Source organism: Rana temporaria, chromosome 11 (assembly GCF_905171775.1).
Source record: "Rana temporaria chromosome 11, aRanTem1.1, whole genome shotgun sequence".
NCBI lineage: Eukaryota > Metazoa > Chordata > Amphibia > Anura > Ranidae > Rana > Rana temporaria.
The window spans coordinates 19,568,390-19,596,250 of NC_053499.1; the positions used below are offsets into that span (position 1 = coordinate 19,568,390).

The 27,861-nt window shown below is 40.1% G+C and overlaps 1 protein-coding gene across 4 annotated transcripts in view; it reads left to right on the plus strand.

Moving 5' to 3' along the window:
- LOC120917096 (golgin subfamily B member 1-like) overlaps positions 1–27,861 on the plus strand; it is a 108,345-nt gene that overhangs the window by 55,852 nt on the left and 24,632 nt on the right. For all 4 annotated transcript variants that reach the window (XM_040328109.1, XM_040328110.1, XM_040328111.1 and 1 more), the window contains exons 17-21: positions 3,965–4,095; positions 9,296–9,405; positions 10,724–10,892; positions 14,977–15,081; positions 15,802–25,986. In XM_040328109.1, the coding sequence (XP_040184043.1) occupies positions 3,965–4,095; positions 9,296–9,405; positions 10,724–10,892; positions 14,977–15,081; positions 15,802–25,986 (10,700 nt within the window). The remainder of the gene's footprint in view (positions 1–3,964; positions 4,096–9,295; positions 9,406–10,723; positions 10,893–14,976; positions 15,082–15,801; positions 25,987–27,861) is intronic.

Consider the following 27,861-nt stretch of genomic DNA (forward strand, 5'->3'; position numbering starts at 1 on the left):
GAAAACCTCCGTAAACAGAACCCCATATCCACATTGATTAATAGGGTGAAAAACACTATAAAGCATAGGTCTATTTGCAACAACAGGGCCAAAAAATTCTTCACGACAACAATCCTGGATATACCTTGGATCAATAGTCTCTGGTGTTCTTACTTATAAACTTACATCCTTTATAAGGAAGAAATAATAACATTAAGCAGCTGTATGAGTGAGTGAGTGAGTGAGTAACTTGTATAGCGCAGCAAATGCGAACTTAATCGCCTCAAGGCGCTTGTCATCCAGAGTAGTACAGATCTTTCAGAAGAGGTGGGTCTTTAGCTTTATGGGAGTTGGCTTCTGAATAAACAACAAATGGGAAATGAAATAGATATAAAATATGCAAAATAGACATTTATAGACAAACCATAGTACTAATTTTGGTATGAAAAGTGATAATCGATAGTGTCCCTTTAAAGTAGTTTTTTTTGTGAATATGATTTTGCTCATTTTGTTCTGTTTTTTTTTTTTCCTTTTTTTTTTTTTTTTTTGAGGCATGTGCAAGCTGGATGAACTGCCTAGTTTGGCTCATTGGTATTATGCAGCGTTTCTTGTGGGTCTGGTAATGTTTTGTCTCCACTGTTGTACACTGTGCTCACTGCTGAATACGTTTCCACTTCTCTGTGTGTCGGTGAAGGTAAAGTACAATTTATTAGGACAGATGGGTAACATTTATGGAGCTTGGGGGTCTAGTCAGATCGAATAACGCCCCCACCCCTGATTATTATTTTTTTCCAAGAAAAAAATCCACCCAAGGCAGAAAATGCCAGTAATTTTGATTTGCAAGTTTGTGTTTCTGTAACCTACTTTATTACTGATAACAATCCTAAAGATTTCATGACACCGTTTCAGGTATCAACCATGAAAAGTTATATTCAGCCAAAACTGTTTGTTTTTGGATAGTGTCGGCAAAGGTTAAAATTTCTATCAGGAGTTTGTTTTCTCTGTCCCTTTACTTTCTGTCTTGGCGAAGCTACAGGAAATGAGAGGAAATATGCCAAAAGTTAAGATGGCCGAACATGGAATAAAACTTTGACTAGTTCACCAGGCCAATCGACCTCTGTGCAACTGCACTGTCAGATTTTCCCTGCTCAATCGGTGCTGCCAGCTACAGCCGGCAGTGCTGATCAGTGGTGTTCTGATGGCGAGGGAAGTCTCCCCACTGTTGGAGTACAATAGCTAAAAGCGGGGAGGATTCCCCCGTCCACATCGAGTGTGTGGATGGGGGAATCAAGTACTCATCTATGGGCTGTCTTAGGGTAAAACTGGCCATAGATTATGCGACAAGTATTCAAGGGTTACAGGACAGAAGACAGGACAGGAAATCCTAAACTCTGATGTTAGACATGCAATGACAGTTGAGTACTTGTATGTGAATTTTTTGCTCTCTAAATTCTTTAGGGTTGTGGAAGAGCTAGAGCTGGAAAGAAACCAGCTTCAGGAGCAGATCATGACACTGGAGGAGCGATGCCAGGAGCTAGAGGACAGGCTACAGCTGCAGCTTCGTATTGAATCTGAATTTCCCCATCAACACAGTCAGTGTTGTTGGAATACCTCCTGCGGAGCTCTTATGTTCTCCCCGTGGGGTTCCATCCCCTGCCTGGAGAACACAGTAATTACTGCTAGTGGCTATAGCTGCTGGCAGTAATCGCATGCTAATAATCCAACAAGCTGGTTGTACCCAAGTCAGTCAATGGAATAACTAGGGTACAATCAGCCTGCCCATAGACGGATTGAATCTCTGCTGAACCGGCCGAGATCTATCTATGGTTAGCTTAAAGGGCAAGCTCACCTCTGCAGAAAAATCTGTAAGGTGATGTTACACAGGACGTCCTCCTAATAAAACACAACTTTCAAAAGCGGTAATAGAAATGATGCAGAAGTTCACAATATTTTATATATTTTCAGTTCTCACTGTATGTAAGGAATTTATTCTATATATTGTAAGTCACTTCATACTTTTCTGTGCATGCTTCTGTGATTGCTGTTCAATTTGCTTTGCAAATGTGCGGCTTTAAGTTCTTTTTATTGGCTTTCTAAACTTTGGTTCTTATGAGTTGCAAGCTTTATTTTAATGTAATATTTTATAATAACGTATTGATTCATGGAAAGGATTGTAGCTTTGTGAACTACCTATGTGTCTTGGATGCCGATGCACTGCTTTCAGGTTTTGGTCCACACGAATGCTGAAACTTGTGCCATGCATCTCTATCTGTTGGGAGTTAAGGGCCCGGATTCAGATAGGAGTTACGACAGCGTATCTCCGGATACGCCGTCGTAACTCTGAGTGTGCGGGGTCGTATCTATGCGCCTGATTCGTAGAATCAGTTACGCATAGATTTCCCTAAGATTTGACTGGCGTAAGTCTCTTACACCATCGTATCTTAGGCTGCATATTTACGCTGGCCGCTAGGTGGCGCTTCCGTAGATTTACGTGAGGAATATGCAAATTAGGTAGATACGCCGATTCAGAAACGTACGTCCGCCCGAGGCATTTTTTTAACGTCGTTTGCGTAAGGCTTTTTCCAGCATAAAGTTACCCCTCATAAAGCAGGGGTAAGTCATGTTGGGTATGGACGTCGGAAACACACGAACAGCGTCGTATTTTACGACGTTTACGTAAGGCGTTCGCGAATAGGGCTGTATGTAAGTTACGTTCACGTCGAAAGCATTGACCGTTTGCGGTGTAATTTGGAGCATGCGCACTTGGAAACGTTCACGGACGGCACATGCGCCGTTCGTAAACGTCAAATACGTGGGGTCACAATTAATTTAAATAAAACACGCCCACATCATCCACATTTGAATTTGGCGGGCTTACGCCGACACATTTACACTACGCCGCTGTAACTTAGGGCGCAATTTCTTTCTGAATACGGAACTTGCGTCCTAAGTTACGGCGGCGTAATGTATCTGAGATACGCTATGCCCGCCGATAGATACGCAATTGTATCTGAATCCGGGCCAAAGACATCATAGCGGGGAGATCAGTCACTTGTGGAGAACAATAAAAAAACTTGTCTTGTGAGAATTACACAAACTGCCATTGCTGACATTTCCTTTAAAAATATCCAATCTTGTGTGCAAAGCAAATGGCTTCAATGTGAATTGCTAAATCAACACAAGCATGCAGGTTCGGAAATTACTGGTTACATGTTGGTTCCCCGTAAGAAATGCATTTTCAGGTCAGCAATAGTAGCTTGAGGGGCGGGGCCAAGATGTGCTCTGTGTGTCTTATGGAGACACAAAGCGGGGCTCGGGAGGGATCACACACAAGTGACCCTATCGAAAGTGGCTTGCTATGGGGGCACTCTGCGGGAGGGAGGAGTCAGGGGCGGCAGCGGGGGCCCTGAGAAGAGGGTCGGGGCTACTCTGTGCAAAACCAGGGTAAGCATAAGCATTATTTTTTTAATTTAAAACAAAATACAAAGCTTCACAATAACTTTAAGTCTCTTAAAGAGAACCAGTAGTTCAGTAATAAACACAATACTGTGGAGAAGCAGCCGGTTTGGGGTACATCTAGCCTTGTGCGCTAGTTCACCATCAAAGTGTGGTGTATTTCTAGCTAGGACACATTTTTGAAAAATTGGATAGTGGCGCTGAAAAACAATAGAATAAAAGTAGCTAAAAATACAATAATTTTTGGGTTAATTGCTTTGTTATTAAAATCTTATTTTATGAAAAAAAAAATACAGAAAATGTTGGAATAACCAACATTGTAGTGTTTTCAGTGAAACAGATGGTGATGGTAAATCTTACAATTGGGTAAAAACTGGAACTGTTCTGAGGGAATATCTCTGTGCTTTGAATATATCTTCTATTACTTTCTGCTGTGTCTCTAGGACAGGAAATCCTAAACTCTGATGTTAGACATGCAATGACAGTTTGAGTACTTGTATGTGAATTTTTTGCCCTCTAAATTCTTTAGGGTTGCGTGCCGTTGTGGAAGAGCTAGAGCTGGAAAGAAACCAGCTTCAGGAGCAGATCATGACGCTGGAGGAGCGATGCCAGGAGCTAGAGGACAGGCTACAGCTGCAGCTTCGTATTGAATCTTTACAGGTATGTTTTTGTAACAATCGTGCACAATAGAGGTTGTGATAGGAGTAATCTGGAGCATGATGCACCTTGATTTTATCCACACTGAGAATGAGCTTGTTTTGGCCTACTATTGCATCACTGTATAGTTCATCACTTTTAGCTTAAAGTATACCTAAAGGCAATTTATTTTTTATTTTGGATAGAGTGGAGAGGGATTAGAATGCTTGACAGGTTTTATTACAATTATTACAGTCTGTGCCCCTGTTAGATGTTTACCCCCTCTATTTGTCCGGTGTAGTGGGTAGCACTCTTGCCTAGCGGTAAAAAGGGTCACTGGTTTAATCCCAACCATGAGACTCCCTGCCTGGAGTTTGCATGTTCTCCCTGTGCCTGCATGGCTTTCCTCCCGGGTTCTCCGGTTTCCTCCCACACTCCAAAGACATGCTGGTAGGTGAATTGGCTTCTGTCTAAATTGGCACTAGTCAAGCGCATCAGAATCCTACGGGAAAAATTACCTCTCTATATCAAGATTCCACTTGACCCAACTATTTACCATTATTGAAAGTGAAGAAAATCCCAAATTTTGGGTTGTCCCCAGAACAGTAAAAAAAAGGGGCAATCTTCCAATGGGGACACTAGGAATTTCCTTAATTTGCAGGGATTTCCTCTCACTTCCTGTCTGGCTATGGAACAGGAAGTGAAGGAAAATCTCTGCAGTGAGACACAGATGGCGAAAAACAAAAATCTGTCTGAGGTTTTAACCCTCCCTTGCTCTATCCAAAAGAAAAACAAATGTTTTGCCTATAAGCTCTACTTTAAGTATCCTTCGATACCTGCCTTTCCTCTAATTGAGGTTACCAATCACTAGCTGAGCTTTCTGCCTCATTTTCTTTGTCTTGTAATCGCGCCTTTTAATACAGGTAACATTTGATGTAGATGAAGAGACGCTTCCCTTCTCCAAGGTGTGTGTTTGGCGTATAGGGTGAAAGTAACACTATTTGGTCTGTGTGTGTCTCACTTATCTCGTATGCACTGTTTCCATATACACTTCATGGCCAAGAGTTTGTGGGCCCTTCGCTACTCACATCTACACGATATGAGCAAAAGTATGTGGAAGCCCCTTTAAATTACTACATTTTGGTGTTTCCAATGAAGGAATCCTCTTAATTCTACATCATACAGAGACATTTTAGACAATTGTGCATTTTTTTACCCTTCTGGCAGCAGGAAGACCCTTTACTGTTCCACCTTCAATATAGTATCCCTGTGTACGAAGCCAGGTCCATAAGGATATGGTTTGGCAATTTTTTTTGTGGAGTAACTGTAGTGGACAGCAAAGAGTCCTAACCTTAACCCTACTGAACACTTCTTAAATGAACAGGAATGCCAAATTCAAGCCAAGTCATCATTTCCAAAATCGGTGCCTGACCTCATAGATATGGTGTATTGAATGCATAGTCAGAAATTCCAACACAAACACTTCAAAATCTCATGGAACAGTGTTGAATGGTAGAGGTGGTGTAGAGAGAGCTCTATAATAAAGCAGAACTACACTGCATCTGAGCACCGCAAAGCAAAAATGCTATTTAATTCATTTTTAATAGTCAAAGCAAATTCCCCTAAAAAAATCCATGTCGCCATGTTTAATTTTGACAAGAAATCACATTGAAAAACACTCCCCTAGTATTTCTGGCTAAGGATGAGCTACGGCGTGTTTGCATAGAACACGTGCCAAGCCCGCCAGGAAGTCGGCACCCGCGCTGCGCTAATCACAGCCAGGCAGACATTTCCTGATCTCTGCAGCCGAGCATCGGACAATGTCTGCCTGGCTGCGATTAGCGCGGGTGCCGACTTCCTGGCGGGCTCTGCACGTGTTCTATGCGAACACGCCAGAGCTCATCCTTATTTCTGGCCATGGCCATCTTGAGGAAGGGCAAGATGATTCATGTAGCATTGACTTTCTGGAATCCATCCGCCCCAGGCATACAAGCAGGAGGGCTTGGCTAAGAAACCCCCTCCAGAACACTATTTGACTAGGCAAGAAACCAGGAAGTGACTGAAGAATTGTAAGAAAAGTAAATATGGTACACTTTCCTATTTATTTACAAATTCTAGCAGCATAAGGATTAAAAGTCATCAATGTTGATTGAAAGCATGACCTTTCACTTTAATGTCCATGGGTTTAAAAAATGATGTCCAACAAGCTCATATAGATGTGGTGATCAGATCCCCACAAACTTTTGGCTGTAGAGTGTTGCTGTGCTTTTTTTCTAACACGTTTGATGCTATCTATCAAAACTGAGTTTTTGTGACAAGCGGCTTAGATTGGACAACGTCTCTTTAATCAAACATGCCTACCATGAAATATTGTTGTGCTTGTTAACTGCCAAAAATATTGAAGCCATAAGCCCTGTGTATGTGCAAAAAGCATATGAGCACCTGCAGTAATACACATCTTTTTAAAAGCAAAACTTCAAACAAACAGAATTATTTTGGTGGAGGGGGGGCAGAAGAGAAATAGGATGTTTTAGTTGGGCCCCTCCTGGTCTTTGTGTACTGGTGGAAGCCCTGCAGGAGGTGGTGGTACTGGTAAAGGCCGATACGTATTTTTCTACATATTTTTGGTGAAAAAAATCGCAATAAGCGTTTGGTTTGCGCAAAAGTCATAGCGTTTGCAAAATAGGGGATAGTTATATATGGCATTTTTATTAATAATAATTCTTTACTAGTAATGGCGGCAATCAGTGTTTTTTTTTTTTTTGTGACTGCGTCATTATGGCGGACACATCGGACACCTTTGACACATTTTTGGGACCATTGTCATCTTCACAGCGAAAAGTGCTATAAAAATGCACTGATTACTGTGCCGCGACCCACGGCTGGGCTTCTTAAGGGGGACGTACCTGTACATCCATATGCCCAGCCGTGCCATTCTGCCGACGTAAATAGTCTTGCGGCGGTCCTTAAGGGGTTAAAAATGAAGAGACCAGCAGTGCTAAAATATGAAACAATTGTAGTGATGAAACATAGCAAAAGTACAATACATCAATATGTGTTAAAAAGGTGTTAAACTCTTAAAGTTAACACAGTAAACCAAAGAAGAAATGGTGTAGAAAAATGTGTAAAAATCCACAAGGAAATCACAAAAAAGAATGCAAAAGATGCCAAAGTGCATGGAAACGGTTCTCCAAAGGGTAATGAGATCTTATCACCCTTTGGAGGATCGCTTCCATGCACTTTGACATCTCTTGCACTATTTTTTGTGATTTCTTTGTGGACTTTTACACATTATTTTTCTACACCATTTTTTCTTTGGTTTACTGTGTTTAAGAGTTTAACACATATTGATGTTTAAGAGTTTAACACATATTGATGTTTAATATGTTTGCTATGTTTCATCTCTACAATTGTTTGTTTCATATTTTAGCGCTGCTGTACACTTTGTTTTTAAGTAATTGGGTTTAATAATTTTAGTTTTTGTCATATTTGTTATGATTCGTTTTCGGATTTCATTTTGTATATTCGCATTCGTTTCATATACTCTTTTCAAATTGATTCGAAATGAATTTGAAAATGGAAACGTATTGCAATAAATAGTTGGGTAAATAAGTCAAATAAGACGATAGGCTGATTTATAGAATAGTATAAAAAAGAAAGGAAAATGGGGGAAGTCTAAAATAATAAGGCCGTCATCTGTACAGAAGTGGAGAGAAAATCATCCGTTGGGGACAGCAGCCTACGAGTGGATTTTCCCCTTACTTTGGGAAGATTTTTTCTTGTCACCAGCATAGAGATTGAAGCCATTTCCTACCCCTATCCAAAACATTGATGGAGATGCAAAAATGTATAAGAAAGAACCGGGACGGCCGCACTCCAAAAATAAAAATTTGTTCCTTTTAATAAAAACTGGTCACAACATGGATGTCACAGCAAAAAATCAGGAAAAAGGGCTAACGCGTTTCACACTCTCATACAGTGCTTATTCATAGCTGATGGAGATGCACTTTTCATTTTTCCAATATTGGCAATTTAGTGAAGTTTAATAGAAAAAAACAAAGGCCCGGATTCTCAAAAAAGATACGCCGGCGTATCTCTGAGTCCGGCCGTCGTATCTATGCGCCTGATTCATAGAATCAGTTACGCATAGATAAGCATTAGATCCGACAGGCGTAAGGCTCTTACGCTGTCCGATCTTAAATGCAACTTTTTATTTTTGCCGCTAGGTGTCGCCGACGTCGTTTTCCCTGACGAGTATGCAAAATACATGAATTCCCAAACGTACGCGCGGTCGACGCAGTGAAGTTACGACGTTTACGTTAGATTTGCGACGCGTAAAGTTGCCCCATGGTATATGAGGCGCAGTCAATGTTAAGTATGGCCGTCGTTCCCGCGTCGAAATTTGAAAATTTACGCTGTTTGCGTAAGTTGTCCGTGAATAGGGCTGGACGCCATTTACGTTCTCGTCGAAACCAATGACGTCCTTGCGACGTCATTTGGAGCAATGCACCCTGGGATATTTTCCGGACGGCCCATGCGCAGTACGTTCAGGGCGGGAACGCGCCTAATTTAAATGATCCACGCCCCCTACCCGGCTCATTTGAATTAGGCGGGCTTGCGCCGGGGGATTTGCGCTACGCCACCGCAACTTTACAGGCAAGTTCTTTGTGAATAAAGCACTTGCTTGTAAAACTTGTGACGGCGTAACGTAAATGACATACGTTACGCCGCCGCAGTTTTACGCCCATCTACGAGAATCTGGGCCTAAGTGACCACATCTCTTTTTTAAAGGCTTTTTTTCCCTCTATGTGGATGGCATATTTGATCAAAGAATGGTCTTTCAGGACTAGACAGTAGTTTGTGGTTTTGATTGGATTTACATTTTGATAATTTGTGGTATTAAAATGTTCTTAAAATTGATTGCGTTTGCCCAGTTTATATTTTTTTAAAGTGTGATGTGTGAACTGCAAACCGTTCTGGTTACATCCATTTTCCTGGTCAAAGATGACGGAGTTATATTACTTTTCCTTTCGAAACTTCTGAATATTGTGAAGAGTACTCCTGTTTGTTCTGTAGTCTGGTGAGGGGTTTACACTCGGGACGTTGCCTCTTTTCCTCGGTTTCTTGAACTTCCCAATTTTCAGCAACACGGGTGATAAATGTTTGGCTTGTGAGCTGTTTTGTGGCCAGGCTTAAAGGAACTTTGAATTCCTTTTTGTTTCAGGGTGAAAATGAACGACTGCAGTTACAAGTCTCCCAGATGCGACATCAGCAGACCCAAGAGTCTGAAAAACACCATGACCTCATATCCACCTTGAATGACCAACTTAATGGGTATGTCCCCTCAAATGTTATCACTTTTAGGTAATATAGGTTGCATCAATAGAATTCTATTTTGAAAGGATTGGAGTGAGGAAAGGCCAGTACCTAATTGAGCAAATGGTGCTGCCTTTATTTGTGTCTTTTGGGCTTTAGTCATGAGTTAATTACTGATGTTCCTTTACTGCAGTAATGTCCAAAGTCCGGCCCATGGGCAAATTGCGGCCCTTGTACCGGTTTAATATGGCCCCACTGGAAATTTGTATATATATATATCTCTTTTGTGGCCCTCAATGAACCCCTCGAGCGGCGCTCGGCGATTCATTGGGGGGCCACAAAAGATATATAACGTATTTATCGTTCAGTTCTGGCAGCCTCGGAGGGGACAGGAAGGAGGGGGGACGAGCGCCATCCAATTTACATACAGGAGAATCTCCTGTTTACTCTGCGGCCTCTGTAATAGGAAGTCCCGTCTCCTGGGCTGGCATTGGATGACTGCTCTGTCTGTCATAGGAGGCGGGACTTTGTATTGATGTATCCTGTCTGTAATCTGTTTGCGCTCCTCCCGTCCCCCTCCCTGTCCCCTTTGAGGCTGCATTTATGGCAATGGTGAGGCTGCATTCATGGCAATGGTGAGGCTGCATTCATGGCAATGGTGAGGCTGCAGATGGGCACTGATTATTCTGCATTGATGAGCACTGACCCTTATATTTCTTAAAGTGATGGTGCGTGTTATACCCGGATAAATAAGGTATATCCAAATAACACGCCCAAGCAAGTCCTCACCACACACAGCCACAAAGGCAAGATAATTCTTGTTGGGCAGTGTAATGAGGAGTTAATTTGGGTTTCATTTTAAAGCAAGCTGCTTGCTGTGGGGTCACTCAAAGTGAGGGAAGGGCCAGGAGAGCCGAAAAGGGACCGGAGAAGGGGAAGATCTGGGCTGCTCTGTGCAAAACCACTGCACAGGGCAGGAAATTATAACATAACATGTTTATTACTTTTATTGATTAAAAAAAGGAGACTTTAAGGAGTCACTTTAACTCCTAAAAGAGACCTCACTAGTGCAGGAGTACAAAAAATCTGTTTTTCAGAAGGCAGCCTAAAATGTCTGCCTCCCTTATTTCTTCAGGACAGGTTTCCTAAAGTGAAACTTGGGGGGGGGGGGGGGGGGATTTGGAACACTGTATTTTTAATGCAGGGGAGGGAAACCAACCGGGTAGCTCTGGGACATGACAGCGCTGGAGAGAAGGGGAGTATAGTTCTGCTTTAAGACTCTTATTGGTAACCTCTGTACCATTACACAAAAACTTGAATGTGGAATATTTCTTAGTTTGACCAATAGGAATGCGTTTCTTGAGAATGTGCTTGTGGAAAAAGAGCAAACTATCCTGGAAGCAACATCGCGGCTGGATCAGTTAGGAGCAGTGAGGAAAGCTATGCAAGAGAAAGAGACCGCCAACAAAGAACTCCTAGAGAGGCTGGACCAGTCTGAGAATCAGGTCAGCCATATTTTGCATTTATGGGATTCGTTCCACCTTAATTGTCGCTCTGTATGCTCTGTCCATACTTTGTCTTATGTTGTTATACCATTCTAAACCAATTAATTGTATTGGGCAGGGTTGTAGATAAAGAGATCATTGCTAAAATGTGGTCAATATATATAACTCTTTAATGTAGAACTTTGAGTAAATATCAAATTTGGCCTAATTAATTTACAATCATTATTAGTATTTTTAAAGCATAAGTGCAGAAAAATATATATATATATTCCATTTTTACTCAAACCCTTGAATATTGGCCAGCCCGCCACATCCTTCATACTATGCGGAACTCTTGTTTCTGCATTGTATGTTATTTGCGTTGGCACGCATAGCAGCATGTAGACCGAGCTGCAGGGCGCTATACAGGGCCATCATCTGGAAGATGGTCTGCAGCTGTATCAGCTAATGGCCCTTCCTTGGGTCCTGAGCGTTGTGGACCTTTCCACTGGGGTCTAATCAACAATTTAAACTGTGTTATGGCCATACAGTGGGGAAAATAATTATTCGAGCCCCTGCAGATTTTGTAAGTTTGCTCACTTATAAAGAAATTAAGGGTTTATAATTTTTATCATAGGTTTATTTTAAATGATAGACAGAATATCAACCAAAAATCCAGAAAAAAACACATGATACACATTGCAGTTCAGTAAATAAAATAACGATTTGATCCCAAGCAAAACATGACTTAGTACTTGGTGGAGAAACCCTTGCTGGTCAGATGTTCCTTGTAGTTGGTGACCAGGTTTGCACACATCTAAGGAGGGATTTTGGTCCACTATTCTTCACAGATCTTCTCTAAATCCTTGAGGTTTCTTGGCTGTTGCTTGGCAACTCGAAGTTTCAGCGCCCTCCATCTATTGGGGCTGTTTCTCTGCTAAAGGTACAAGCCGACTTTGCCGCTTTGAGGGACCAATGGACGGGCCATGTATTGTAAAATTTTGGATGAGAACATTCTTCCCTCAGGCAGAACACTGAAGATGGGTAGTGGATGGGTCTTGCAGCATGACAATGACCCAAAACAGACCACCAAGGCAACAAAGGAGTAGCTAAAGAAGAAGCACATTAATGTCACGGAGTGGCCTAGCCAGTCTCCAGACCTTATGCCTATAGAAAATGTATGGAGGATGCTGAAACTTTGAGTTGTCATTTAACAGCCAAGAAACCAAGGATTTAGAGAAGACCTGTAAAGAGTGGACCAAAATCCCTCCTGAGATGTGTGCAAATCTGGTCTCCAACTACAAGAAACATATTACCTCTGTGCTTGCCAACAAGGGTTTGTCCACCAAGTACTAAGTAATGTTTTACTTGGGGATCAAATATTTATTTTACTCACTGAACTTTTACTCGTTTTATAACATTTGTATCATGTTTTTTTCTGGATTTTTGGTTGATATTCTGTTTCTATCATTTAAAATACACCTATGACACAAATTATAGAACCTTCATTTATTTGTAAGTGGGCAAAGTTACAAAATCTGCAGGGGGTCAAATAATTGTTTCCCACTGTAGCTAGGAGTGCTGGCTCCTACCACCTCCTAAGGCATAATTTTCACTGTGCGAAAAGTGCTTGCATTTCTCCCAGGCCCCACTAGGGACTGTCATAGTACTGTGCAGGTCTCAGTTACCTGAGCCTACTGCGCATGCATACACACCATCTTTAATCTTGGCACATGGAGGGCCGGCACAGAACTGCTTTGTTGGTAGCATTTCACATTATGTTGTGTTGTGTATTGACACAAATAACCTAGTCCCTCAACGCCATTTTCCCCACTAATCTGCAGTGGGTTGTGAGTAATCATTAGCAGCACTTCACTGTATTCTGTTTTTCTCTTCAGCAGCCTGTTGTGGCTTAATGAGCCATGGCCCCCTACTTCCGTATTCCACAATGGTCTGTGAGTAATTCTCATTGCCAGTATCTCACTAGGTACTGTTAGTACAACAACATTTGGCGTCCTAGTCTTGCATGGCCATTATCCTTCCTGCTCTGCAGACATGTGATGAGAACACTTGCTGGTAGGGTTTTACTGCATACTGTTGGTACTGCAGCTTGTAATGACCTCATCTTGCACAACCATTGATCGTTACTGCCTTGCACTTGGTTTGTGTGTAACTTTTGTTGGTAGTGTTTCGATGTGTACTGCTTGTACAATATCCTGTGGTGACTTGTGCAGAAGGCCATCATCCCCTTCAGCTCTGCAGTCGGTCTGTGAATGGCATTTGGTGGTGGTGGTCCTGCAGTCAGTGGTCCTAGGCATGAACTGCCCTCCTGTGTTCTGCAGTCGTTTTTTGAGTTTAGTTGATTACATTGTTGCCTTCCAGCCTGTGGGAGACACGGTTACAAATGTGTTTTTAACCCTTCCTGATATGCAAATGGTCTGTGAGCATCCCTTGCAGGGTTGTTCCACTTGCTCTCTATTGAATATCATCCTGTGGTTCTGAACTGCGGATGGCCGTTGGGCTCTTCTGTTCTGTGATCAGTCAGTGGGTAACCTTTGCTGGTGCTGTCTTACATTCTGGTGTTATAACAATTTATGCTGGCCTAGGCATGCATGGGCATTGACGCCTACTGCTCTGCAGTGGGTTGGGGAGTATCCTATTTTTGGTACAGTTCCTTTGGGTCCAGTTAGTACAGCAATATTTGGTGCCCTTCTCAGGCCCTGCCATGACCCCCCCTCCTGCTTTGCAGCAGGTCCGTGTAGTAGTTGTTGGTACTTTGGCCTGTGGTGGCTTCATCACAGCCATTCCAGGACAGATTATGGTGCCCTTGCCACGGCTGACTTTGTCCCTCCCTTGTTGAGGGTCTCCAATGTTTCCATTTTACTCAGTCACTGTTCCCTCTGCTGTAGCTGGGTCATGAGCTCACTCTTTGCTTATGTGTGGGTGTGTTTTTTCATTGACTATCTCGATATTGTGGGGTATCTCTGTTACCTAGTCTCAGTTTGCTTGAGTCTGTCTTTCATTTTTGTTTTTGTTTCTCTGTTTCTTCCTACAGCCAATGCAGAAGTGTACTATGTCTCATCAGATGAGTTGGTATTGGGGAAGGTTTGGTCTACAGGCAAATTCTCTAGACCTGCATGTCATTTATGTTGGCGACTCAGGGCCTTCTCGAGTCCTTTTGTAGTTCTTATTCCTCACTCATACCCAGTCTTCAGAAGTAGTCTGGGTCTACGGTGGGTCTTGAAGCATTCTCAGGTCTAGTCTCGGCCTTGGTGATTCTTTTCAGGAGGCTGTTTGCCCTCTCCCCTTGGCAGGGGCTTTTCCTGTCTGTCTCCAGTGACCGTTCCTTTTGGACCACTCGTTAACTATTCTCAGAGACTTTTCTCTCTTTTGTACTTGCACTCGTTGCTGCCTTCTTGTTCTTCTGTGCAGCAAGTTCTGAGTTTGTGGCTTTCACAGGTAAGGAATCTTTCCTTGTTCTTCCTTATGGTCTTTTTTTTTTTCAGTACAGGGCATTTTTTACTTTCTAAGGTGTTTCCTTCATCCTAACCAGGACTTGGTTCTGCCTTTTCTCTATCCTGGTCTTGCTTCTACATTGTCTCCCAACAACTTCGACTCTGATGCCTGTTTGAAAGTAAGGGCTTCTAGTTGCCCTCTGAGAGCTTTGTGTTCCTCTTGTTCGCATGTTATGTGGGCCTTTTGGCATCTCTCTGTTTAGCCCACCCCTTAGTTGGACTGCTTTTAGATTTCTTAGTGATAATGAATATTGTGTCCTGTACTATATGGTTAAAAAAAAATTGACTTGAAAGTAAAACCTGTCTTTTAAAATTACGTGTCTTTCTCCCATGTTCTTATGATTTCCCTATTTTTATTGTTAAACTGGCTAGCTGCGAGTGGGTGGAGTTATTTGGGTCATGGTCCTGCGGCTTTTCTTTTTGCTTGCCTCCAATCACCTGTGGTTGTCAGGATGTAACCCAGGATTAAAAAATAGTGTCCTTTTCTGTACCCTTTTTAAAAAAAAAAAATGGTAGCACCGTTATTTCTCTTGTGGTTTACTTTAAACCTTTGTTTTAGTTCAATGACTGACTTAATTAAAATTTTCCAGCTTGAAGAAGTCAAAAAGAAGCAGAGGACATTAGAAGCTGAAAATGCAACATTAAAACAATCCAACAGTGAGCTCACAGAGAAGGTGTCTGCATTCAAAGAGAAGGTAAGCCTTAAATGTTGCTTGGGGTCGATGACCGCTCTGTATAGAGTTAGTTTGGCAGGATCTTGATAATTGATCAACCTTTAAAATAGCCACCACCATATTGCTTATGTGACAGTCTTGTTGGTTTTACCATTGGAGACATGTCAATGGACACTATTCAACTGTATCTAGAGACTACTTGGAAGCAAGAAAAAAAGAAGTGCACTAAGTGAAAATATAAGTAGTTTTACTAGAGGTAAAATTAGATGGTATATGAAAACTTTTTTTTTTATTATTGTAGTTTTAAATATAGTAGGGAGTGGTTGGAACATCTATCAGGTTTTTATTGCTATCTGTGTCCCACCTCTATCAGACAGCTGTCTAGGAAGGGGTGTTCCCTCACTTATAAGAGATTTCCTCTTAGTTTGTGCTGCATCCCCAATAAGACACATGCAGCAAAAAATAAGCTGACCCCACTCTATTTAAATATGAAAAAAAATGTTTTGTCTATAAATACAATTTGAGATATGTTTGAGGTCACGGAGCATCAGTAAATTGACTTTTGGCAAACCAGTATCTGAAAGGTGGAGTAAGCCCTTGTTTTCCATATCGGTGATGGTGTGGTTTAGATATTAACTCATCTAAATATTTATGCAATTTTGTAGGATTTCTTTTTTTTTTTTTTTTTTATTTGACAAGCTGATGTAGACTTTTAACTAGTGCTACTTTCAACACTTTCAGGTACTAATTCAAGATTCATCCTTGGAAAAACTACAAGTGGACCTCGATCAAACGAACGAGGATCTTGATCGTCTCAATTCAAGTCATCTGGAGGAGCGATCGCAACTTATTCATGACCTGCAGAGGTGTGAGAGGGAGATGGATGTTCTTAAGGATCTGTTACAGGAAAAGGACAAAGAAATGTCCTCTTTGTCGGTCACTTTGACAGAATATACCGAGCAGATTACGGTCTTAAAGGAAACAATGGACTTTAAAGATGGGCAGATGAGAGAGATGTCTGCTACTCTGATTAAAATGGAGAGAGAGCATCACCTCATAAAAGAAGCCCAAACATTGGATGTCAGTGAGACGAGCACTAAGATCTCCTCGCTGACCGAGCAGCTCAGTGAAATGGATGAGGAATTAAATAAAGCTAAAAGCCTCAACGAGAGCAAAACCAAAGAAGCTGAAGAGCTAATTAGGCAAATCAATGAAAACGGAATAACAATTAAGAATCTTCGTCAAGAGATACAGACACAGTCGGTTACATTCAATAACCACATAACTGAGTCTTCTGCACAGATTGCATCGCTTAAAGAGCAAATGAATGCATCGGCTGTAAGACTCAATGAAACGGAAACAAAATATAAAAAGGACGTTGAAAGCTTAAAGTTGCAGCTAGAGAATGATCACTCAGAGAAAGCTAAGCTCGCAAGCTTGCTTGAAGAAAAGACCAATAAGGAGCAGAGTTTTGAAAATGAGTTAAAAGCTGAAAAAGAACAATACAACCACTTGGTTTCTGATATGTCAAAGAAAGATGATGAACTACAACAATTATTGAAACATCTCTCAGAGCAGAGAGACCTTTGTGATAAACTAAGCCAAGAATTGTCTGATAGTCAAGATGATGTGTCTTCTCTAAAGAAGAAGATAGAAGCTCTTGCACAAGAACAGGAGATCTTGGTTAAATCTCTTCAAGAAAAAACACAAGAGTTTCAGCAGAAGATTGATGAGAAGTCTGAAATCATTAAAACCCTGCATTTAGAAAAGGAAGCGCTGCAAGAAAAATATATCGTCCTAGAAACTTCCATTTTAGATAAGGAATCCTGCATTCAAATTCATGTGAACTCTGTTGAGGAGTTGGGTAAAAAGATTCAGAGCTTAGATGATCAAAATAAACATTTGTGCAACGAGAAGGAAAAACTAGTGACAGAGGTCATCCAGAAAGACTCAGAAATCTTTAACTTGAATCAGACATTAAATAATGTCCAAACTAAATTGGCAGAAACAGAGCATCAAATATCTCAAGAGCAGAAAAATATTTCCAGTCTTGCAGCTGCTAAGGAAGAACTGCTTGCAAGAATTGAACACATTTCTGCTCAGAATTCCAAAAATGACAGCAATTTTGCAACACAGTTACAAGAGAGAGAAAAGGAATGCCTTAGGTTAAAGAGTCAGTTACATGAAGAGCTGGAGGTGTCTCATAAGTTACAGAGTCAGATACAGTCTCTTGAAAATGATCTAGCAGAAGCTCAGAAGAACCTTCATGAAAAGGACGATAAACTCAAGGTCACAGTGGATAATTATAACATTACATGTGAAAATGTGAAAAAACAAGAAGAATCAAATGCACTGGTGCAAAAGAAAGTGGAAGAATTAACCAAAGCTGTGCAAAATGAAAAGGCAGCATTGCAAGAGAAGGATGTATTGGTTGCTGCAAAGCATTCACAGCTGGAGGACTTGACTTCAAAATTAGAGAAGCTACAGAATGAAGAGCAGACTCTTAAAGAGACTAATCTAAAACTCACAGAGGACATAGAAAAATTAAATGGAGCAATGGCCAAGCTCCGCGAGGAGTTCAGCCATATAACTAAAGAAAATACAACACTGCAAGAAAAATTAAACACGAGTAACAAGGATGTTGAGAAGTTAACACTAGAAAGAGATTCCAACGTTCTGTTTGTCTCAAATCTAGAAAGTCAGTGTCAGTCCCTCCAGTCACAAGTGGTTCACCATCAATCAGTAGTAGACTCCCTAACACAAGAAGTAAGCTTGTTAATCTCAGAAAGGGAAAAAATAAATTCTAATATGGTGTTGCTAAATGCTAACATATGCAGTAAAACGGAAGAGGTCAATGTTCTGAGTTCACATTTATCACAACAGGGCCATAATATTGCATCTTTGAAGGATCAGATTGACACAATCCAACTTGAGAAAGAGTCTTTGCTTTGCAGTGTTAAAGAGAAGGAAGCACTTCTTTCACAGAAAGAAGAATTATTCCAGCAGGTTGAGAAGAAACTGGAAGGAGAAGGTTACTATTTACAGACTATCTCTGCTTTACAAAATAAGCTACAGAGTTCACTCTCAGAGTGCGCTCAACAGCAGCAGAAAATTAAAGACCAAGAGCAGGAGATGCAGAGATTGATGCAGCAGATGCAACTGTTGAAAGATAAAAGTGAGGAAGCAGGGTTGTTAAAAACACAGCTGTCCGAACATATGGAGATCATTTCCAACCTTCATTCTGAGATGAAAAATCTAAGAGACAACTTGGATGAATTAAATAATGCTTTAATCAAAAAGGATGAATGTTTGAAGGAGAAGGTAGATGCTTATGTCAATCTGAAAACTCAGCTTTCTGAGATTCAGGACTCTATAGAGGAGCAAAAGACCAAAATTGAAGTGTTAACTCAGGAAAACACACATTATAAGGCGTCTGTGTCGGAAAAGGATTTGTCAATAAGAAATTCTTTAATAGAATGTGATGCATTAAAACAGAAGCTAACTGATAAAGGGGGAGAATGCAATATGTTGATTCAGCAGATTACAGATTTAGAGGAAGCCAATAGAAAACAGAACAATGCGTTAAATGAGTTGAAGGTTTCCATAAAAGAACAGGAAACCTCCCTTTTGGGAAAGCAAGAATTGTTAAATACTCAATTAGTGGAGCAGACAAAATTAGTGTCACATCTCCAGAACTCAGTCAGCGAGCTTAATAACACAATTAAAGATCTTCAGCAGTCCATTGTTGACAAGGAAAATACAGTGCAGAATTTGCAGGAAAAATACACTTCCCTCCATGATTGCAAACAAGAGCTTGCAGAATTGCTTATCAAAAAGGAAAAGGAAATTTCTAAACTTCTAAGCACTGCAGACGAAAAGGATGCTAGGTGTCAAGTTTTGGAAAGCAACGTCCAAGCCTTTACCAGTGAGGTCAGTCTTCTAAGAGAAGAGCTAGACAAAGGTAATTCTAGTGTCAGAAGTATTTCGGACACACTCAGAATGAAAGATGAAGTCATATCTCAGCTTCAGAAAGCAGCGGAAGTCTTGAAAGCTGAACTAGAAAAGCTGAACAGAGAATATCAAGAGACCCAAATTCAGCTGCATGCATTAACAAAAGAAAAAGAGGAAAGCATCTCATTAAGCCACAACCTACAGGAAAATTTTAATTTACAGAGTCAGCTTATTGAAAACTTTAAGCATGATGTGGAAAGTTTAAATTCAGAGTTACTTCAAGCTCGAAATATGACTGTGTTTGAAAAAGAACAGTTGCAACAACAACTAGAGACTGCAAAGCAAGAAAAACTGCATCTGGAATCAATCTTGCAGATGTCTCTGTCAGAAAAAGACACCTCATTGTCCACATTGGAAAAGCAACTATTTGAAAAAGCAGAAACTATAAATCAACTTAAAGAAAAGCTTGAGCACCAGCTGAAGGAATCAGAAGAACGCATTGGCTCAGACGCACGAGACCTGCATCAGTTGAAGTCCGACAAAGCAGATCTTCAGAAGCAGGTTAGTGGACAAGCTGAAGAAATCCATGCTTTGAAAGTCTGTCTAGAAACCCTAGAATGCAATCTTAGTGAACTGAAGCAACAATCAGAAATTGAGTATCAAAGAGTAAATGAGCAAAATGCAGTACTTAGGGAACAGAACAGCAGCTTAGACGATGTACTGAAAGTAAAGGCGAATGAAGTACAAATTATGCTAAAAGACTTGCGTTTTGTAGAGGACCAGTTATGTGTGTTAAGTGATGAGAAATTTTCAGAATACAATTCATGTGACCAACAGTTGAACTACAGTGGCAAGGTAGAAAAACTTTCATCAATGTTGTCTAAGGCTTTGGACTACAAGTCAAAAGTGGCAGAATTAATGAAGTTGCTTGAGGAAAGAGACCAGGATCTTGATCATAAATCTCAAGCAATTGTTACATATGAGAAAGAAAGTCACATTTTGCAAGCTGAGTTGCAAAGAATTAAAGAAGAAAAACTTGGCAGTGATTATGCTGTGGGTGAACTGGCAGCTGCTAAAGAATCCTTAGCCCAACAGCAAAATATTGTAAAAGAAAAGGAGGAGGTTTTGGCACAGATGGGCAGGCATATTGTAAGTTTGGAGGAAGAAATAAGGTTGACTAAGGAAGAGCTGCAAAGAAGTCAACTGACGGTGAGTGAAGAGAAAGCTAAAGCTATGGAACTTGTAGAAGAGGTCAGAATGAAAAACTCAGTTGCTCAGAATATGAACCTGCAGCTCAGCCAACAGAAAGAGTTAATTTCCACACTAGGTGACCAAGTTAAAGAAAAAGATTCTTCCTTGATGCAGGTCATGGAGTCGATGTCAAATCAAATGGTCAAATTTTCATCTGAGAAAAGCATGTTGAATTTAGAACTTCAGAATTTGCAGTCTGAGAAAAATTCTTGCCTCTTGCAAATATCTGAATTGTCAGAGAAGCTTCAAGCTCACGAACTGAAGTTACATCAATCTGAACAGATACTAGCTGATAAAGAACTATTCTTAAGCAATTTATCCAATGAGAAGGACCTCCAATTGGAGAAATTTACTAAAGAAAGGGAAAACTTGAAAAGAAAGCTGCAGGCGGCTTTAGTCATTCGGAAAGATTTAATGCAAAAACTTGAGAAGCTGGAGCAAAGCAAGCAAGATGATTTAAATGTTGAACAGTTAAAAATGTTGGAACTTGAGAAAACTGTTGAAGAGTTAAATGGCAGACTAAAGACCATTATAATGGAGAAGGAGGATCTACAGTCTCACATTGAACTTTCTAAGCAACAGATTATAGAGAAAGATGCACAAACGAGTGATCTCTACAGGGCACTCTCAGAAAAAGAAAATCTTGTGGTAGGACTCCAAGATGAGATCACTGAATTACAGCAGGGTTTCTCTGAGAAAGATGGCATGATTCAGGAATATATAAAAACCTTTCAGGAGAAAGAACATAGCTTTTCTCAGACTAAAAATGCATTAAAAGAAAAGCTTAAGACTTTAGAGGAAGAAAATTCTCATCTAGTAGAAAATCTAGAAAACCTTAAATCCTGCCTTGAAAAGGCTCATGGTAAATCAGAACCTACTACCGTCTCTCACCAGGTGCCACCAAATCCATCACCTGCTGCTGGAGTTTCAGTCAATCCAGAATCAAGTTCTATTGAAGGATCGTTTGCACATACAGAAAACACAATTGTTCATAATAATGTCCATGCTTCACTTTTATGTACCCAAGGAAATGTGGAGAGTAAAGAAAAACATGCTGCTCTGTTAGAAAGTCTTAGTAGGAGTGTAAAAGAGTTTGAGCTGTTACAGAAAACATATGCAGAGTTGCAGCTTGCTTACAAGGCAAAATGTATGGAGTACAAGGAACAAAGAGAACAAGCATGTTCTCTGCAAAGCCAGGTTGAAGCCCAAGGAGCACTGGTTTTACATAAAGAACTGGAGTTGGCTGACAAAGACAAGCAAGTAGATCAACTAAGGCACAAAATTGAAGAGGTTTCTCATAAATTAGAGAACAGTAAGGAATATGAGCATTTACATTTTAAACTAAAAGCAAGTCTCCATGAGAAGGATGAAGAGTTGCTGAAGATAAGCTCTGAACATGTGCAGTTTTTAAGTGAGATCCAGTTACTGAAAAATGAAATACAAAGACTATCCCATGATTTGGAAAAAAGGCAGGAGGAAACCTGCTCCTTGAAGGCTGCACTGGACTCTCAGTCGATAAATGTAGAAACGTTTGAAGCTATGAAAAATGAAATTTGTGTGTTACAGAAAGAGATGGAGGCATCTAGAAAAATGAAGGAGAGCGCTGAGCTGAACTTTCAGAAGATAAGCAAAGAAAAGGATATGTGTTTTGAAGATAGCCAGGTGCATAAAATGGAAATAACCAAACTTAAGAATGAACTTGAAGTAGGGGTCTTTTCATTGTTAGAAAAAGATAAAGAAATTACTGTTTTAAAAGATTCCCTACAAATTAATGTACGAACATCTGGAGAAGAGATAAAAAGATTGTGCAAGCAATTAGAGGAGCATAAGGAGGAAGAAAATAAATTGCGCACCGATTATGATCAAATGAAGGAAGAGCTGGAAGAATGCATTTCTAAGTTAAAAAATGTGGAAATTTCAGTTTTTAGAACAAAACTAATAGATTCTAGAAAAGAGGAAGAAATAAGTATACAGTCAAACAGTACTCTGCTCTCAAGTAGTCCTGATCTTAATCAAGTGGTTCCTGAAACAAAACCTGCTTCGGATAACCTACAAGGAACAAGAGATTGTGTTCAGCTCACATGCGAAGATTGTCTAAGAAAGCAAAAAATTATTGAGGAATTTGAGAATCAGGTTATGAAAACAAATAAAGCCATGGAAGATCTTGCTCAGGAGCACAAGAGGAACATTTCAGAAGAGTCCAGCTCCAAAGAGCACATCCAGCGAAAGCTTCAGGCAGCATTGGTGTCCCGCAAAGACTTACTGAAAGAAAACAAGGCACTGAAACAGACTGTTGAATCTCTTAATCTTGAAACAGATGCACTTAAGCATTCCCTTGAAGAAATTAAAGAAATACATGAGTTGGAAACTACCTTACTCACTGATAAAAACAAGGACCTCCTCTCAGAGAACGAAAGATTTTTAGTGGATAATGAGAGTCTTTCTGCTGCTTGTGAAAGCCTTAAATCTACAATGGAGACAATTGTCCAGGAAAAAGAAGCATTTTCCTTTCAACTAAATTCTCTTAAGGACTCGCAGACAGTTGAGTTGACAGAATGGAAAGCCAAGCATGGTGAATTAAATAAAGAGTACGAGTCTCTGCTGCAGGCATATGAAAATGTAAGCGATGAAATTGATAAAATGAGGCAAGTCATAGACCTAATAAAGAAAGAAAAGCATGACATTTTTATTAGGATTCATGACCTTCAGAATGAAAATCAAGTTTTGTCAACACAGATTGACGAGAATGAGGAAGACTTGGTCAAACTTAGAGCTATGTTGGAATGCAAAGATGCAGAAATAAATCAACTAAATCAAGAAGCAGATAGTATACCAGTTATAGTAGAGAAGGCATCTCGGTTTGATGAAATAGATGAGAAGAATCGGCAACTTCTAGAAGAAAATAGACATTTACAAGAATCTTGTGAAAACCTGAAGTTATGCCTTGAAAATAAGGAAAAAGAAAACAATAGCTTATTTATTATTAAAACTGCCTTGGATAAATTGCAAGTGGACATGAAAATGTACAAGTCTGATATGGAGATTAAAATTTCAGAAATGAGTTCTGAAAATGAATTGCTGTTAAAGAAGATCACAGAGCTAAGCAATAAGCTGGAGGAAACCGAGCAAAGCCTTGTGAAGGTTGAAACTGAAAGGGACAACCTTTTAGAAAAAGTAAGGTCTTCTGAGGATTTGTTTAATCAAGAGAAGGAAGCCCTCCGGAAATTAGAAAGTGACATAAGTAACATGCAGCTCGAAAAAATGAACCTGGAGGAGAAAGTAAAAATTTTGGAGGATGACAAGGCACTTTTGTTGGATGAGATTGAAAATATACAGGAGCAGTTCTGTACAATGAAGAATGAAAGAGAAAGTATGGAGACAGAATTACTTAAAGCTGTTAAAAACAACAGTTTGCTCTCTGATAAATTTAAGTCTCTCCAGGCACAAACCAATGTACTCAGCCAGCAGGTAGAATATCTTAGGCGTGAGAAAAACAATATTATTCGTGAGAGAGAAGAACAACAGTTACATGTTCTTCGAGACTTGGAAGAGAAAGTAAAATCTGCTCAGGAGGATGATAGAGGAACAAAAAGCAAATCAAAAGAATTGCAAGAACTTCTCAGGGAGAAGCAGCAAGAGATTAATCAACTTCAGCAAGATTCAATAAGATTTCAGGAGTTAATATTAGATCTTGAAGGCACTATTAAGGATTCTAACAGCCAAAATGAAATTCTTAAGAAAGAACTTGACCGTACATCAGCTCAGTTAACTCAAGTGAGAAATGAGGTTTTGTTCCTGAACAGAGAACTCACAGATGAGGAATGTTCACTGGAAAATGCCAATAATCAGATAACCAGGCGTGCAGAATTTAGGGGGATCAATGGTGAATGGACAGTTGATGATCCAGCTCAAAATGTGGACAGAAACAACATGTCAGCAGTAACTGCAGGCTCTGGCGGGATCACACAGTCTCTGAATAATTTGGTTCAAGGAAGCCCTTCAAACGGAAGTATAGAAGTATACAGTAATGGTGTAAAAAGAGGGGTGAAGGAGCCTAAACCAGTTTCTCAGTCTAGAGCTGAAGCCCTGCCAAAATTAAAATTAGAGCAGGTTTCTCACCAGCAGGTGTCAGAAAGCCCAGGAGATGATTTGAAGGCTTTGCAAATTGTTCTGTCAAATAAAGAAGAGGAATTTCAACAACTGAAATTAGAATGTGAGAAAATTAGGGCAGATGTCCAAAAACAGGTCATCCTGTCTGAGCATATGAAACAAATTATCAATAATAAAGACAAAGAGATATCGTTGTTAATTTCTGCAAAAGGTGGTGAAATATATACTTACTTAGAAGAAATACAAAGCCAATCTAGGAAGCAAGAAGGAGATTATGAGCAGCGTTTATCCAATGTCCAAGCACAGAAGGAAAAGTCAGACATGGAATGTCAGAAGCTAGAAAAAGAACTACAGAATCTTCAAGTGACTTATGAAAAAGCTGTTTGTGATAAAGTCTTGCTGTCAAATGAAATTGAAGCTTTTAGAAAATCAATGTCTTCTCTGCAAACTGATAGAGACCAACTGTTTTCGGAACTACAGAATATACATCAGCGCAACGAGTCGGTACTGAGTCAAAAAGACAATATCATCCTCTCCACCTCTGCTGAAAACAGTGCTCTGAAAGCACAACTTAGAAATGTTTTAAATCGGGTCGATGACCTCAATGCTGAGAATGCCATGCTGGGTGCGCAACTTATTCGATACAGAGAAGACCTTAACCAAGTATTGTCTCTAAAAGACCACCAGCTAAAAGAGTTATTGAGACAGAAACTGGAACACATCAAGAATTTAGAGCAAGAAAAATGTGATCTTGAAAAGCAAAACAGAGAGTTGCACAATGTGTCTGTAGCACAACAAAGCTCTGCTGAGTCCTTAGAGCTGGAAAACCAGAAACTGATCACTAAAGTCAAAGACCAGGAAGATCTCATTGCTACAATCAACAAAGAGAAAATTATTTTTGAAACCAGTAAGAAAAAGGATTTACAAAACTCTGCTGATGGCCAAATAAAGGACTTTGAGGACAAATTTAACCACAATATTGTGGCCTCTGGGCAAAACACTTTTCTCATGGGTAGTGAAAGCAGTAAGACCGCAGAAAAGACTGAAAAGACATATTTAGACATTTTACTTGAAAATAAAGAGCTTAAATCTCATAATGAGTCTTTTGGTAAAGCAATGGCTGCCTTACAGAACAATCGAGATTCCTTGATAGATGACTTTAAAGAGCTGCAGTGGCGCTATGCGTCTGAACTAAAATCCGAAAAGATCCACGGTGAGGATCTGGAAAAACTGCTTAGTGATTTTAAGTTCCAACTTTACAGTCTGCTAAAAAGGAACGCCTTAGTTGATGAAGCTGTGCTTGCTGCTGAAAATCCGATAACAATCGATATGCTGGTTGCCGAAATAGATTCCGTTTGTAACCTTTTAGCAAGCAGGGGATCAGAAATCGCTAGGCTATCTTTGGAGTGTGCGGCCTACAAGCAACAGGTTGATGCTTTCTCCAAGGCCATGGCAAGTCTACAACATGATCGAGAGAGATTATTACATCAACTCAAGGAACCCACCATAGTCCGAGAGTCCATGCAAGGCATCGCTTCCGTTAATCAGCCTCCCGAAGTCATGGAATCGGATTACCTTGCCACAAACAGATCACAGCCTGATAAACTAACTCAGGTATATTTATTACAAATATTTTGTGCCATTTATTTCTTGAAAGTTTCAGCCGATGCATGAACTTCATCATGTTATTGTATGATAGAAGATATTACAGCAGTTATTCATAGTACTCCCACTCAATATCTTCTAGGAAAGGCAACAGACAAAAGATTTGCTCATGCTGCCTATAATTGCATTTTAGGGCCTGGATCTAGTTTTTACCTAGAATTACTAATAGTGTAATTGATAAATGATTACGTCTTTTTATTTTTTATTTTTTTATTTCTAGGCAGAAAGTAATCATTTCCCATTTGTGTGTACTATCGTTGGTTAAATATTTGGCTATTCACTGGCTAGGTATAAAGTATTGCATGTGAGTGTTTAACCACTTCCCCCAGGTTGATGTCATATGACATTGTGGACTTTAATTTGGAGATATCTGGAGGATCCAGCTACAGGCATCATCCAGATATCTTTTTTTCAGCCGGCGATTCCCTGCATTGTAAAAGCCATCATAGTGACTGTGTTTATCTGCTTGATTGCTTTTATAGATAGCCGGAGAGGGCAGTTTACCATAGAGCTGGCCATGGACCATTTCTATGACCCCTGGACATGTACTTTTTAGCTGGAAAGCCTGAGATCGATCTTCTTTTTTTTTTTTTTTTTTTTTTTTTTTTAGCATTCCAACAGAGAGAAGAGATGTGGGGACTTATAGACCACAGATCTCTCTATAAAGAGGACCGGTCATACCCTATTCCTATTACTTGCAATAGTAATAAAAATGATCATCAAATACAAATTTAAAGGGAAAGCGTAAATAAAATTAAATAATAAAAAAATAGTAAAGATTCACACTCCCTTGTGCACGCACGCAAAAGCGTAGGTTGTGCCCATATATGTAAAGGGCATTCAAACCACAGTGCTCTGTAAATGGGAAACTACAAGTACCGTCAGCCTTTGCGGCCGACGGCTTGTAGAATCGATGACCTACCATGGGCGCTGTTCAGTGCTCTGGTAGTTTTTTCTCTCTTCCTGTCAGTGTGTATATCTGCCCGTACAAGGCATGAGCAGACAGATACACAGACAAGTCTGCAGAAGTCCTGCATGGCACTCACAATCTGCTGATCGTAGGTGCGATGCTTTACAGGCTCCAAGTTAAAAATAATAAAAAAAACTGCACATTTTTTCAACTGCAAAAAAAATGTGCATTTATTTTTATTTTATTTTTTGTTTAAAGACGAACTTATCTTTTAATAAGGCAGTCTATCCAAAACTGATATTTCAGTGTATGGTGGATGTTGGTGGGAATCTATCAGATCGCACAATTCTCACATCTCTTTATGGAATCTTTTGCTTAGTTGTAAATCGAACAGTACTATTTTCAAAATGAAGTGTTCATACATGTTTTTTATACACCTATCCTGCTGCAAAGCTTCACTCTGTTCAACAGCTACAGTCATACAAAGAATCCTTACATCTAACACTTTGGGGTGTGTCAGATGCCTGTAGCCTCTTTCGCATACAGTGGTTCCTTCCTCTGAACCCTTTGTCACTACTGTTTCCATGTAGTGTTGTAAAGGCTGGTGCGAGGAATCTGTGTGCTGCTGGGGACAAGAAATTCAACACTTCTGCTAGTCGGATGTGAAAAAGTAGTTACTCTTCTAGAACGCAAAGAAAGCCAAAGTAATAGGCTGTGGGATGATGAGTAAATTGCTTCTTTATAGCTGATGCTGTGATGATTTTTTTTTTTTTCTAACAAAGCAACAGAGTGGTCTTGGGTTCCTGCACCCATCCATTAACCAATGGTTACAAATAAACCATGATGGACATGTCTGTTTCAGTTTTGGATAGTGTTTAGAGGCTAGAAGCTCTGGCAGGTTTTCATCGGTGTCT